Source organism: Trachurus japonicus, chromosome 23, assembly GCF_045865225.1.
Source record: "Trachurus japonicus isolate A0001 chromosome 23, Traja_1.0".
Taxonomy (NCBI): domain Eukaryota; kingdom Metazoa; phylum Chordata; class Actinopteri; order Carangiformes; family Carangidae; genus Trachurus; species Trachurus japonicus.
The window spans coordinates 12647831-12662678 of record NC_140929.1 but is presented as its reverse complement, the minus strand read 5'-3'; the positions used below and the strand labels follow the sequence as shown (position 1 = coordinate 12662678).

The 14848-nt window shown below is 44.1% G+C and overlaps 1 protein-coding gene across 2 annotated transcripts in view; it reads right to left on the bottom strand.

Moving 5' to 3' along the window:
• wnt5b (wingless-type MMTV integration site family, member 5b) overlaps positions 1 to 14848 on the bottom strand; it is an 80907-nt gene that overhangs the window by 2073 nt on the left and 63986 nt on the right. The window contains exons 3-7 of one of the 2 annotated variants that reach the window (XM_085768803.1): positions 10280 to 10449; positions 9056 to 9143; positions 8694 to 8853; positions 5087 to 5379; positions 89 to 247 (exon numbers count right to left, since the gene is read on the bottom strand). In XM_085768803.1, the coding sequence (XP_085624929.1) occupies positions 89 to 247; positions 5087 to 5379; positions 8694 to 8853; positions 9056 to 9143; positions 10280 to 10395 (816 nt within the window). In that variant the 5' untranslated portion in view covers positions 10396 to 10449. The remainder of the gene's footprint in view (positions 1 to 88; positions 248 to 5086; positions 5380 to 8693; positions 8854 to 9055; positions 9144 to 10279; positions 10450 to 14848) is intronic. The other variant, XM_085768802.1, reaches the window with a different exon arrangement.

The window sequence follows — 14848 nt, the reverse complement described above, 5'->3', positions numbered from 1 at the left end:
TGAGTCTTAGAAATAATCGATTCAGGTTTTTTTAATTGATTTCTGTTAAACTTTTGAGGCAGAGCTGCATCAGGTATGACTTCAGTACCTTGCGTCCGATGCGCATGGCCCCGGCACTGTCGTACTTCTCCTTCAGAAACTCTCCGACGTGTCTGAAGTCGGCCAGCTGGAGCCAACATGTCTTCAAACTGCAGGAGCCCGAGACACCGTGACACTTGCAGGCCACGTTAGCAAGGTTGTACACCGCCTGGTGGAGTGAGAGACAGAGACACATTATGTCATTCATCTGATTTCTTTACACTTTTTTTTTTTTAAATCAACGTCTGACCCCATACATAGGGAGATTTGTAGATGTTAGATGTCTCATAAAAACACAATTTGCAGCCTTGTTAATTTATTATCCTAACATATGAAATGGTAATAAACAAAAACCAAAGGAAAGGGCCTCATGAAATAGTCTGGAGTTGACCCCTAGGTCTGACCCTGAAACTGTTGCTGTGGATCAGTATTTGCTGTTACGCTGCTGCCATCTAGTGTTGAACATGTGTAACTGCTGCCGTCCGCCATTCAGCAAAGTGATGAAGCAGAAGAGCGAGCAAACTGCTCCTGGAGAAGTGGAGGTAACTCCAGGTGGTAGATGTTTTAGTTTAGAGTTACAGAGTCATATAGATACACTCTGGACCTTTCTGCTGCCAAAAAAAGACAGTTGAATAATGGCTGAAAGAAAATACACCACATGTAGATCCACATGTGCCAGCTGAGCACTTGTCCATGCACTGCCGGACTTCCTGAGGGATGTCCCGGTCCTGCCTCCGCCTCCACCAAAATAACTTTAACACCGCAGCTTGAAAATCTGGAAATATCCCTCCCTCGTCTCTCTGGTTTTTCCGTCACCGCCGTGCCGGTGCAGAACCGACTCCCTGTTCAAATGGGCAGCGAAGAACCGATAAACAAAAGGGGAAAATGAAAAGCGAAGGAAAATAAAGAAAAGATTTTTGTGCGCTGTTCTCGGACTCTGCTGTCGATACCGCTCCACCAAACTAAAACAAACAGCCGACTCAGAATAGAAAGTCTACTGCTAACCAGAGGAAATGAGCCTCTATTGTAAAATTAACTTTCCCACACAGTTCCTGTATAGAAAGCAGTGATTTTACAGAATATGTAGAAGAGACATGGTATTATCTCCGCTATAAAGTCCTCCGGTCTGCTATAATCTGAGAGATGACTGGGTACGTCCACTCATCTGCTTTTTATTTATTACTTTCATGACACATACTGGAAACTAGTCACTTCTTTAGACAGTGGAAGTGGCTAAATGTCTGAGAATGCCCCCTCCCACCCTCCATACCAGCGAACCCCATCAAACTGTCTCCTCACATTGCCTGATCTCAATTACCTTCTCACCTCTGTTAACCCCCAAACACCAGCGACCCCTGCTCCCCTCCCCTCCCCTCTCCTCTCCTTTACTACCCAGCAGGCATAGCACTCGGCACCCTCCAATCCTGAGATTCGACCCCGGTGACCCCCTCGAAAGACCTGAGAGCAGGGGACAATGACATCTTGTAGAAGAATAAAGGACTTTTCTTTCTTTCTTCCTTCCTTCTTTTTTTTGGAAAGCGTTTGTGGTTTCGTTTTTTGATATTTTAAGCCTGCAGAATGTGTGAAGCTTTTCTCTTCGCGTCGCTTTTCTGTACAGAATGAGGGAGGCGTTAATGGGAGGCTATGGATCAGGCTTTTTTAAAGTTAGACTCGGTGCCACTGTTCATCAGGTGGAGGAAATCCTTATATTTTATGAGTCTTGGCTGTTTCACAAGCCTCGGATTCCCCACTGTGGGGGTCTAGGATATTTAGAGCAGCAATAATAAAGAAACTGGATACACAACTTTTTTCTTCTGCTTATTTCCAAGAATATTAGGAAGGAACCAAATCATCAGCCTGCAACAGATCTATTTATCGCCTTTATAACTCAAGTTATTCAGCACATTCATAACTTTAAGCCTCTCTCTTTTGTATGTACACTGCTTTTTATTATTACAACACAATACAGGCTGCCAATAACCTCACGCTGTCAAATCACACCATGCATGTGTGTGTCCAGCTTCATACTGAGCTATTTGGTAGGTCATGCCTGCTGGGCGCAATGACACCGGACCTTATGAACACACACACACACACACACAAGCACACTCACACACACACGTTCAGTCATCCGTGGTGGAGACACGGTCTCTGTGTCAGGCACAATAGGTTCTGCTCAGACAGGGTGAGGGGTTAGGAGCCGTGTGTGTGTTTGTGTGTGTGTGTGTGTGTGTGGAGTTAGTACTAGAATGGGGCAGAAATAGAGAAAATAGCCCACCCTCACCGACCAATGAATGAAGACTAAAGACGACCAAAAACAGGGACACATTTCATGTCCAATCCTCTTGTTCAAATTAAGAATTTACTAAGTTGTCAGCCATCTTTAGACTTTGTTTTATGTTTTGTATCTCTTTATCTAACCTCCTGTTGTCCTCAGCCACTCGTCTCTGCCCTCATGTGGATGAAATAACATGAGATGACATGACACCTCACTAGAAAGACAAACGGAGACAGTCAGAGTTTGTTGGCTGTGACAAATTAAAGTCCAGTATGTAGTGTGACACATTTCATCATCTGTCAAACACAAACCCTCCTAGTCCATTAAAGCCTGTGTAGATTGTACAGTGTGTGGACACATTGACATATAAAGACAAACTATGAGACTGACAGTTACATGAGGGATTTCTATTGAAATATTTAACATGTTATACACTGTATGAGTTTTTTCTATATATATTCACTATCAACTCAAAGTAACTAGTTAAGAGCTGTACTTTTGTGCTTAAATGTGTACAATTCCCATCTAATTAAACATGACAAATTCAAGTCCGACCCACGGCTTTTTACAGCATGTAATCCTCCTTGTCCATCTCTTACTGCGCTGAATTAAAAAAAAAAAAATCTCTGGAAACTGAAAACATTTGTTTAGAAATCAAAGAGCTGATTGGTGTTTTGCTTCCCACATTGCCGACTTCCCAAACTTCTGAGATTTAAGACAGGGCTGTATGATAGATAAAAAAAAACATCACACTGGGCTTATATAGGCGGATATTGGTCAGATATTGAATGGTCATTTCTGTTTCTAGTTTTAATTCAAGGATACAAACTGATGATGCTGTGATTTTTGTTGGGCCTTGTACCAAACAAAATATGAGAATAAGATCCGCAGGGCCAAGGTGTCTCTGTAGGAACACAACACTTATGGTGCAAACAAGGCACAACAATATTGTTTATCAGAAACAAAATTGCAGCTCCTCCAGTTTGGATAATGAACTTGTGCTTATTGTGAATTTGATCACACTGAGATGAACTGTGCAGCTCTAAAAGTGCAACGTGGTCCGCACTCCGCAGACAGATGAATGTGAAAGTTTACTTCTGTGTTTGGACTGGAGGCGGCACAGAGGGTGGCCTGTTATTGTCTTCAGACTGGGAATGTACATTTAGTTGTTGTGGTCTCTATGTGACAAGCACTGCCTCATTTGATTTGTGTGAAACGGACACAGAGGGACTAGGTGACTCCGTGTGTGTGTGTGTGTGAGTCTTTGAGAGTCGGGGGAGTGTGACGGAGTTCCATTCCTCACCCTGCGTCTCTGTCTCCAGACGCTTGTACACACACACACACACACACACACACACACACACACACACACACACAGCGGCACGCCCCTGTCACCTCTACAAAAGCCCTGTGGTTTGCCTTGTTCAACCAAGCAAGACAAATCCCGCTTAAGACAAACCAGCGTGTCCCGAAAAGAAAAAAAAAAGAGGAGAAGGGAGGATGGAAAGAAGGAGAGAGAAGTCTTCCTCTCTCTCGCTCTCCTCCTTTTCATCCGTCTCTTCTTCTCCTCTCTTCCATTCCAGTGCACAGACAACAATGAAAGCAAAGAATCAAACAGGAGAGAGGAGGAAAACTCATTCAGAAAGAGTGTGTGTTACAGAGGCGTGTGTGTGCGTTGGTGTGTGTGTGTGTGTATGTGTGTGTGTTAATACAAGGCCGTAGCAGTAGATCTTTCTCTCATACACTCTCCTATAGCCCCAATGGGACCCTCAGCAGAAACACAACCTCTCCAGACCCTCACCTTTGACCTCTGACACACACATGCACAGAAACCAGGCTCACTGTCTCTCACACAAATCAAATGGAGCTGAGCTGTGCACACACAGACGAACACGCACACACACACACACACACACACACACACATGCACAAAGCGTCTCTGTCTTGTAAACAGCTTAAACAAAGCTTCTCTAACCGAAGATAAACACATTCTCCTGATTCACTGTGCAGCAGAATGGGCAAATGGATCTTTTACGAGGAAAGTGTGTGTATCTGTGTGTGTCTGTGTGTATGCGTGTGTGTGTGTGTGTGAGTGTGAGAGAGAGAGAGAGAGAGAGAGAGAGAGAGAGAGAGCAGTCAAAGGTGAAAGGTTTCTTTTAGTGCATTTCTTGTAATGCTCTCTCCACCTGAGAGCATTTCCAAACAAGCTCCTGCATTAAGTCTGCAGCCTCTGATTGTCTCCGTATGGCAACCAGCGAGGGACAAAAACCTTTCAAACTAATAAATAAGTATGTTTTTGTCTCCTTATTTTCTTGTACAACTTTTAACAAGTTTTATCTCCAAAGTGGTATTGTCCATTGTGTGTACAAGAAGTTATTGTGTGTATGTGTGTGCTTGTGCTTCTCTGGTGGAATGTGCGTTGACCCAGCGACCTAGCCAGACTCCAAGGGCGTTACCAGTTATACCATTTGGACCCTCCCAATAAATAACCTACACACACACACACACACACACACACGCACACACACCAACAAAAATCCTGGCAGGTCAGGCGATCAGGGGCCACCTTGACTCACGCACACATTCCTTACAGACACACAGATATAGTAGGGGTCAACATGGGTACGCACACATAAGTTTGAAAAAACTAGATATTTTAACTTAGGTTTCACCTCTTTTTTTAAAGAAAAAGAACAAGTGTGTGTGGAAGTGTGTGTGTTATCCTCCTACCTGTCTCCCTGCTTCGTTATTCTGGATGTTCATCAGGGTTCGGCCGTGCTCAGCTGACCCCCGGGGGTAATTCTTCTCCCTCTCCCTGGCGTCCACGAACTCGCGGGCGAACCTGTAGCCGTAATGCACGTTGTCGCCGCACCCGCCCCACAGCCAATCCCGCGGCAGGTCGCGGGGTCGAGCGGCACGGCTGCAGCCGCAGGTAGAGAGCTCGCCCTCGCGGCACGCCCGGCTGATGGCGTTCACCACACCGGCCGCGCTGATGGCGTAGGTGAAGGCCGTTTCCCTGGAGCCTGAAACGAAGGAGAAGAAACAGAAAAGTGAACATTTAAATTCTCACTTATTTAGTCACAGTGGCTGCTGTTGTAATTTATTCCTGCCTTTGGTAAGAGTGAGTGTGTGTTTGTGTGTGTGTGTGCATTCAGAGACAGGAAACACGGGTAGCTGCTCAGGTTAACCCCCACAACACACAACACAGCAAACAGCCCCACACCCCAGTCCACCTAACAATAGACAATAGATGTGATTTCAGGCTTTAACTCGTACCTGGTTAAACTCCACAGCTCTAAATACCAGCTCAGTCATCCATAATACATGTGCAGCATTTAATGAAGTAAACAAAGCAGTTTCTCAAGAACTATTTGGAACTACTGCGTAATTGTCCTTCGGGTTTACTTTCCCACTGGACTGTTTTAGGAACAGTTCATCCATCTCTATAGAAAACTGATTGTCCTAAAACCCGATCCTAAAACAACACAATTTCAGGACAGACATTGTTAGTAAATGTCATTTTTCCCCAGCAGTGAGGACTAACAGTGAAATGATCTCCACTGTGTTGAGGTAAAGGTCGGAAATCTCAGAGATAATTGTTTGAAAGTTTTGACTAATTAAAAACCAAAACATCTGCATGGCTGGACGAGCGAAGAGATTGGAGAGAAGGTTGTAAATCTTTGTGAACTGACCCACAAAGTGTGGAAAAACTTCCTGGTCTAGCTGTCATCAGCTCAAACAGTCACACTTTGTGGTTTACAATACAAACTCCAGCATAGTTTCAGTGAGTGTCCTGCGGTGGCTTTGATGCAGAGCATTACAACACAGACTGGTTCATATTAATGATTTCTATTGACTTCCAAGACTAACACCGTTTAACACTGTGGAATACACAACACGACCTGCGTGTCCTATTCTCTGCATTAATACACAAACCATCCCAACACACAAGGAAGTGGAAAAGGAAAGACAACGGCCTGACAGGTGGGAGGTTGACTGCAGCGATACTCCACCATTTACATGAGAACAGTGAGGAGGCTCGCAGCAATTCAGGTTCAGTCTGCATTTACATCACACTGACATTTTGGTAGTTGTGACTTCAGTATTTGAAGTTTATACGAATAGTTTTCTTCTTTCTTTCTTTCTTTTTTATTATACAGAAGTCTGCAGGACTCAGTGTTGAGTTTAATGTCTCTTGGAAAATTGTATTTTTCAGTTTCATTATTGTATTCCTCCATCATTTCTACATAAACCTCATAAATGTACAGTATGCCACACATGATTTTATGGTTTCTAATGCATTTTTAATGCTACAATATTCCTATAATTGTTCCCATGGCTGGTTTAATCAGCTATTTTGTATGGGGACATTAACATAACATTAGTGTGCCCTATTTATTCCTACATACATGCCATTTATATCAACTAATATTCAGTGGGTCCCTTGAATTCTTTTATACTTATGGTGCCTGCATCTCTTTGATTGTAATAGTTTTTTGTTTTGTTTTTTCTATTTCATCTCTCTATGCTCCTGTTTTCCTGAGTTATTTGAAGTCTCTGGTATCACTCTGTGATATATCATAGGATTACTGAAGTCTGCAATCAACAGCAGGCAGCTAGACAGACAGGTATGCATGCAGAGCTGAGGAGTGTGGGTATTCATTCAGGGGCTTTTAGGAGCAGTCACCGACCCAGTCAGGACAGGCCATATATACATATTATGCAGCAGGATAAAGAGACAGGGAGAGAGGCCGAGTGGTTTACGAGGCTGCGGAGCCGAGACTTCAAATAGCAGGTCCGGATCTGCCGGCTCGGTGTCAGCTCATCAGCGCATTTCAAAAGAGGAGCCGCAGGACAATGGACCGACTAACACCTCCATATAAACCTGGAGATAGACTGACTGTCAATAGAGAGACGCGCACGGAGGGACGGAGACAGAGGGACAGAGCCGCAAACACCTCGTCCCGCTGCCCGCAGCGGATTTGACACTTACTTGTTGATGAGAGGTTTCCCACATCGCCTGCTGGGAATTAGAGGCGCAGGGAGCTGATCCGGGATCAGAGCTGGAGATTTATTAAAATGACTGAAAACGCGCGACATGTTTGTTTCTAGCTAATAGTGGAGGGTTTAATGCAACTGGACGGACGACAGTAACGTTTCCTGTCTCGCTCTCTTTTTTTCTCTCTCAAAGTTAAATTATTTCACTGCGCATGTGCAGAGTGGGAAAGGGTCTGCGCAAATTATTCTAATCTTCTCCGGTTTCTGTTACCCTCGATCCAACAGCCATGTCAACTTAATACTTTTTATGAACGAAGAGAAAAAAATACCAGAGAAAAAGAAGAGAGAAAGAAAAAAAAGATGGCTAAAAACTTTGTTACGGACACCTAGGCTATATTTAACATGTTAGGATGATGGCGAGCACACCTATCGACTATTATCGATTACTAAAATTACCGGGTTTTTTGTTGTAAAATAGGCTACAACTAAATTTTGTGAAAACATACAATTCCTTTTAATTACTCCTGATAGAATAAAAACAAACCTAAACTACTGACAACTCAATTTCTGAACCGCATAACTACATAATACACTATTAGTCTCATTGGTATTACAGTGTTTTAACTGGGGGTTATATAAGAAACTGAACCTACAAGGCCTGACACCTGATTGTTTTGCTAACTTTAACTTTTTCATATAAATATGTTGTCATCGGAGTCAGTACAGAAACAAACTACAGTCTGTCCAACAGATTGTGTAGACAGGATTCTTCACCATTTATGTCTTTGCTGTATTATTTCAGTCTTTCATTAGACTGAAACCAAACAACCTCGTTTCTATTCTGTAACCTTTTATTACTCTGATGGTCACAATCACAGCACTTTCAAAACAAGACTATAAATTGGTACATCACGGTCACCATCTAGTTCAAATGTCAGCCCACTGCAGGAATGTCGTCATCACACTGAGCTCGGGTTTCAGCAGCCAACAGGTTTTTCTCTGTCATTGCTTATTTTACCTCTCAAAATAAAATTAGCAGTGGTTATGATGGGTCATAAATGCTCGAGATGCCAAACAAAGTGGCTTCTGGGCTTTTTTCATGCTTGACAAAATCATTGTTTTGGCTTATATTGCAATTGTTTTACATCAGAAACAGTGGCTGTATTGACATGTAAAATATGCAATCACACAGAATGAAAGGCAACAGAAAAAACAAATCTACAAACAAACAGGCCTCGGGGTTGTCGTCGCCCACACACTGACTGATGTGTCTCTTCATACTGCCACTTTTCATTACGCTCTCTCTGATTCCTCCGTTCTGATCAAAGAGTCAACTCACCGATTTGCATGACCCGGCCAAACACAGACGTGTTGTCCACTGTGCTGCAGTTCCACCTCCTCTGTCTGAACTGGTACTGGCACTCCTTGATGCCAGTCTTGGCTCCATCTCCGATGTAGATCATGTGGTCCTGGTACAGCTGGCAGAGCTTCCTCTGGCCCTGCACATCGCACAGCAGCAGCAGCAGAGGAGAGATTAGCAGAGATTAGTCTGTTAATGGTTTGATACTTTAGTGGTCCCAGTGGGGAAATTCTCCCTGTATTAGACCAGTCCCTTGGAGTCAGGGTACTGGAGCTGCAGAGGATGGGCTTGGAGGAGGATCAGGTGCAAACAGGATGTGTTTCCCACGGACGGTAACTCACCTGAGAGAGTCCGGACAGCTGACTGCAGAGAGGCTGAGCTCCGATGATGTACATCTCTGGCCGCTGGATCGGGGTCAGAGCTAGTGACCTGAGACACAGAGGCTGTATTAGTCCACAGTTTAAAGTAATAAACTGGATCCATTACGCTCACAGAGAAGTGGCACAGACATGAGCTACTGTGATCTGCGGCGGAGGTCGCTGCTGCTCGGGACAAAGTTCACACTCAGGTTTTTATCAGGACAACTGGCCTATAAAGTGTCGATAAATAAGCTCCTCTGGTGAACATCTCTGCCCCATCCATCCTTTTCTTTCCTTTACAACAAACAAGCACTGAGATTTTGAATCATATTTTCCTCATAAAGGAAGAGGACACATAAAATAGGACAGTTTATCACCTTCATCTTTTGGCTTTCATTGACATCTTGTTCAATGGAAGACATATTAAATTCTGTCCAGAGACATGGAAGGAGATCAGATCTTTTCTACCACATCATTACATGTAATACAATAAATGCATTTCACATCTGTGAGACTGTGGCTCTATTTGGGCAACAGGAGAGTTGTTTTTGGTGGCTGAATGTACTTTTAAATGGAAATGACAACCTATGAACCATGTCATATTGTTTAATGCTTCACAAACTAAGATCTTATTCTTATCAAATTTGATTAAACCCTGACTTTTTCTACTAATCCCCCACACACAAGTGAATATTTGGAGTTTTCTAAGTCAAGAACAAGTGTGGTTAATTGGTCCTGGAGCAGCAGCAGCAGCAGCAGCAGCAGGCCACCTTACGGCGCCATTTGGGGCTCAGCCAGGGTAAATATTGTGACAGAGCCTTCACATTTGTTCCATTCATTGTTAGTGCTCCACCACACGAGTGGAACATCTCGGCACGATGCAAAACTACCCCCCAAAACACACACATAGACACAGCAGGCAGCACAAAGTGAAGTTTGAGCTCAAATTGACTGACATCTTATCAATGGACTAGATGTGAAGAGAGGCTAAATGTGTTGTGCGTAAAAATGAAAGCACGCACGTTTTGATACGCTTGGATGCAAAAATTAGAAATACTGTGCAACGATTAAAAGAAAAAACGTATTCTACAAACTCTGTCTTTTGTCAGTGGCTCACCCAGTGGAGGTCAGAGTTCATCCACGTTTTATTCGCCGCACCACTCATCTTTCCAGAAATCAATGCACCACCGGTCACCAGTTACTCACCACCATGAGTTGGCATCCACCAGCAGCAGTTGGGAGCTGCAGGCGAGGAAGGCGGCTGCCAGCAGCAGATGTCGGGCAGCACCGGTTCTTCTTCTCCGGACAGGCCTGTTGTCCATGGTCCGCCGCGTCGCCGCCTCACAGCCGGTGTTTTGTGGAGAAGCGCTGTGCTGCTGAGACACGGGCAAAAAAAAAAAGTGAGTATCCGTCCTGATCTGCCCCTGCCGGGTCTTTGGATCTGGGCTACAAACCCGGAAAGCTGGCGATTCTGAGTCAGACTCACGTGTTTCTTGTTTTCTCACAGTCTCTAGTATTTCAACTGATACAAAAATAAAAGTTCCATCAAAAATGCTGCAAAACACAGAGGTTAATGTCCAGGTTGTCTACTTTTTACTGTGAACTGGAGTCGATGGTTAATCTGAAATTACAGCAGCATGTTCCTCGAAGGTCAGAGGCTGCTTGTAAAGAAGAAAAAAAAATGTTGAGTCCACTTTACTGGTAAAAACTCCAGCTCTAAGATGTGCGTAAAATGGTTTGGTATCAGTTGGGTTTTACGCAAAGAGTGAGACCACTCCTCCTTCACCTTCTGTCACTGAAAGAACAGGATAAATAAAGAATAAAGATGTGAAAAGTGTGGTCCTGTCGTTGTCTTGAGGAAAGATTAACAAGGAGATTAAAACGCTAATTGAGCAGCAAAGCGACTGTTCCTTTCCCTTCCTGTCCCCTCACGGCCACTCCACATCTCTCTCTCTCTCCCTCTCTCTCTCTCTGGTAAACACTCCTCCTCTTCTCACCCCCACTTCACCTCAGAACTCCCCCACCATGCCCTCTCATCCCTCCCTCCCTCACAGTTTTACGGCCTATATACTGGGCGCGCCTGTGTCTGTGCGTGCGCAGACCATATAAACAAACGGGTACTGGATACGGTCAACATTTATGACTGCAACAACCTGTGATGTTGAAGATCTTCAACACAATCTGAAAATCTGGAGAATGGATTATTTATTGGAAATCTTTACCAATCACTCCCCGATGACTTGATCAACCAGAGGCTCAGTTCACTGTGTGAATCCATATAAAGCCACTAAACGCACCAGAGTGAAGTTGGACAGAATAAAATATCACTGAGTAGAGGAATAAATCTGTGCACTGACAGAGAGAAGGAGAGAGGAAGAGGGTTATTATGGGGTGAGAGATGGAGGTTGAACGCTTTTGCAAAACCTCAATCAACCTCCGAAAAGTTCACGCACGTCAAATTCCTTTTATTAGGTGAAGTGAATAATTTGTTTGAATAAAAGGTGAGCTCTTCGAAATGGCCTAATCCTCCTCTTCTTTGGTCTGCCAAAATAAAAGGCGACACACTACTACCCCGCCTCCCACGCATAGCCTACACACACACACACACACACACACACACACACACACACACACACACACACACACACACACACACACACACACACACACACACACACACACACACACACACACACATACGGTCAGGAGTCCTGAAGTAAAGAAAAGGCGTGTTGGAGCGAGCTCTGCTCAATTCATAACCCGGTCAAAGACAAACTGCGGCTGGGTCGGTGGGCGGTGAACCTGCAGAGGAACAGGAGCTTTGATCTGACTCAGTGCTTCTCAAAGGAGAGCGACCACAGCCGAAGGTGGGCAAAGGAAAAGAGCTGAATTTAGAGAATCTGGTACATTCATCTAAGAGGTTATCGGTCCTAAGAGTTTTTTATCAGAGGAATACATCTGAAAACAAACAAACAACTACAACAACAATAAAAAAAAAAAAAAAACAAGATATCAAAAAAACTTCATAGAATTCAGTGATAACCGGAGATGGCAGGAAATTACATCTAGGAGGATAAATGATACATTTCACCTTGGAGATAGGAAAACTCTACAATCTCACGACAAATATTTGCTTTCATTGATCCATATTTAACGTGGGTAAAAATCTTCCAGGAAAAAAAAGCTTATATAGCCTATATATGATATGTGATTTTAACATACAGTTTGAGAATATTTAAATAGCAGGAAACAGGAAATCCATTTGATTTCAGCGGGGACACAGACACTATTACTAAACCCTCGTTCTATGGCCTATTGTTTATATTATCTTCTCATCCTTTCATCATCATCTCAATATTCCTAGGATGTGTTATAGGATTAGGCTATATGTTGTAAAAACGTAAATTCTAATATATCCAATATCTTTCCCTATTTCTGTTCTGTGTTTGTCATTGTGGAAAGCAGCAGCAGCAGAGTCGGATGTCAGTCGTCTCTGCATGACAATGGCCGCGCAGCGATGTTAAGCAGAGGCCACACACCTTTCATCTCCCGGGGGCCCTTAACTTCCCTGTCACACGCACGCGCGCGAGCACGCACACGCTCTCGTGCTCTTTGAGTGATCTAACAGGCTGCTTTCAATATACATCCTCTTGTGAATGGGGCCATGGTCAGGTTGGAGTCACAACAGTGAAGGGGGGGGGGGACAGAAACTTCATTATAATGTGTTACAACAGAAACTAGTCACCGTGACTGTATTCAGTTATTGCAGAGGCACCTTGCATAGTTTTGCTCCTTCATCTACATGCTTTAGGAGGCGTCACTGTGGCAACGGCGCCCTCATCTGGTTAAGAAGCAGACCCAGATTTCTCCTAAACTCCATCCTGTCATGAAAAAGATTGGAAATAACTTCAGTCTCTTATGACTTATGGCAGTATGTTGTGTATCTTTATTGATGCTGCACAGAGTGTTTTTATGGCATCACTGTCATCACATGTCTTGAGCATACTTTTTAAAAGACATATCAGGTTGTTTGGGCCTCCTCTTGGTTTTAAAATAGAGTTTGTATAACTCTGTGAGGCGGTTGTGTCGTTGGGGACAGTGACTGGGTTATAACATGTTGTTTACCTGTGCAGCTGCAGTATGAATATGATGACCAGGTGTTTTGTGGTGGTTTGAAGATAAGTTTTAAAACCTGAATTGGTACCTTTTCATTTTCTCAATGTCGGTAGGTTACTGTTGTCATCCTGCAGACTCCGTGCAGACCACACTTATCCCTTATAGCTTTCAGCAAATGATGTAAGTGTGGGAATGACTCAGGACATTAATGGACCAATCAGCAGCTGCCCTCGTGCTCAGTCTGTATCTGACATTATAGCACCATCTACTGTTGTCTGTCCGCTCTGCTTTGATAGGTGTCAAAGGGCAGAGGCTACAGAGAAAGGCAGGTTTTCCCTCCCGTATGCTGTTGGCTTTTTTCTTTTACATTAACACAGAAAACAGAAGATTAGAGATCCAAAATGAACTAAATGGGCTTCTCCTCCTGAGAGTTTTCCTAATTAAAACACACTGATTGTCTCATCATTTGGGAGCTAAAGAGAAACGGGCCAACAGCTTATTCTGGGACATGACCTAGAGCTGGAGGAGGACTGGACTGTGAAGCCGCCACACGGGTCTTTGATGTGGCAGCAAGTGGAAGTTTTACTGTGGACTTGTGATGAGCCTCCTGAAACACAAGGAGGAGCAGTTCAGCCTCGGTACACACACACACACGCTGCAGCCAAAAGGGAGAGAGGCGGTAAGATGAGGGCTGGGGAGGGCGGAGGGCACGGAGAGACGAAACTTGGACCAAAGTAAGATAAAGAAAGAAAGAGGAAGGAGGGGAAATGGAGAGAGTGAAAGAGAGAGGGAGTGTCCAAGTAATGGATACACAGCGAGAGAGACAGAAAGAGATAGAGAGAGAGGGAGAGCGAAAGAGGACTTGTCCCTAGAGGATATGAGCAATAGTCATGCAACAGGGAGCAATGCCTGAAAAAGTCAGCAGCTCCTCTCTTAACAGCAGCCGCACTCTTTTTCTTTTTCTTTTTTTTTCTTATTGCCTTCAGAGCCAGACTACAGCAGGAGAAGCAGCCAGCTCTCTCCTGCAGGGAAACCCACTGATGAGGTCTGAACTGATCCCCTGGATGCCGCTCATGCCAAAAATGTTAATCACCAATTTCTAGAAATGGCTGTCGCTTGAAAATTGATCACCCTCTAGTTAAATATAATCCTCTGAGTGTACGGAGGGGAGACGGGGCAGAACAGAAAACGAGAGGATACATGTGACACACCAGATACCCGAGAGGATATTCAAGGCTTTGTCCCAACTCAAGGAAGCATAGGCAGCAGCAGCAGCAGCAGCAGCAGCAGCCTGTCAGCAAACACTGTCCCAGTTCACGGGCTCCTTTCTCCAAATGATGGGGCGCATAAAGGTGCTGTCCTTCTGTCAGCCCAGGTCTGTCCTCTCAGGGGCCAAAACAATCAGTCAGTCCTCGCCAACTTCTTCTCACTCAGCAGAAAAATTGTTCTATTTTCTCACAGCTCACTTTCCCCCGTCTCACAGTGGCGACGAGACTCAAGCAAAAGTAGCAATGTAGCAATAGCAAAACACTCCATTACACATGAAAGCCCTTCACTTGAAAAATGTCAAGGAAAAGTTGGTGGAGTATGTTAAAGGAATAGTTCAGGGTCTTTGATGTGGGTATGTGTGAGGTAGTCGTGGACAGATTCTCATCAGCA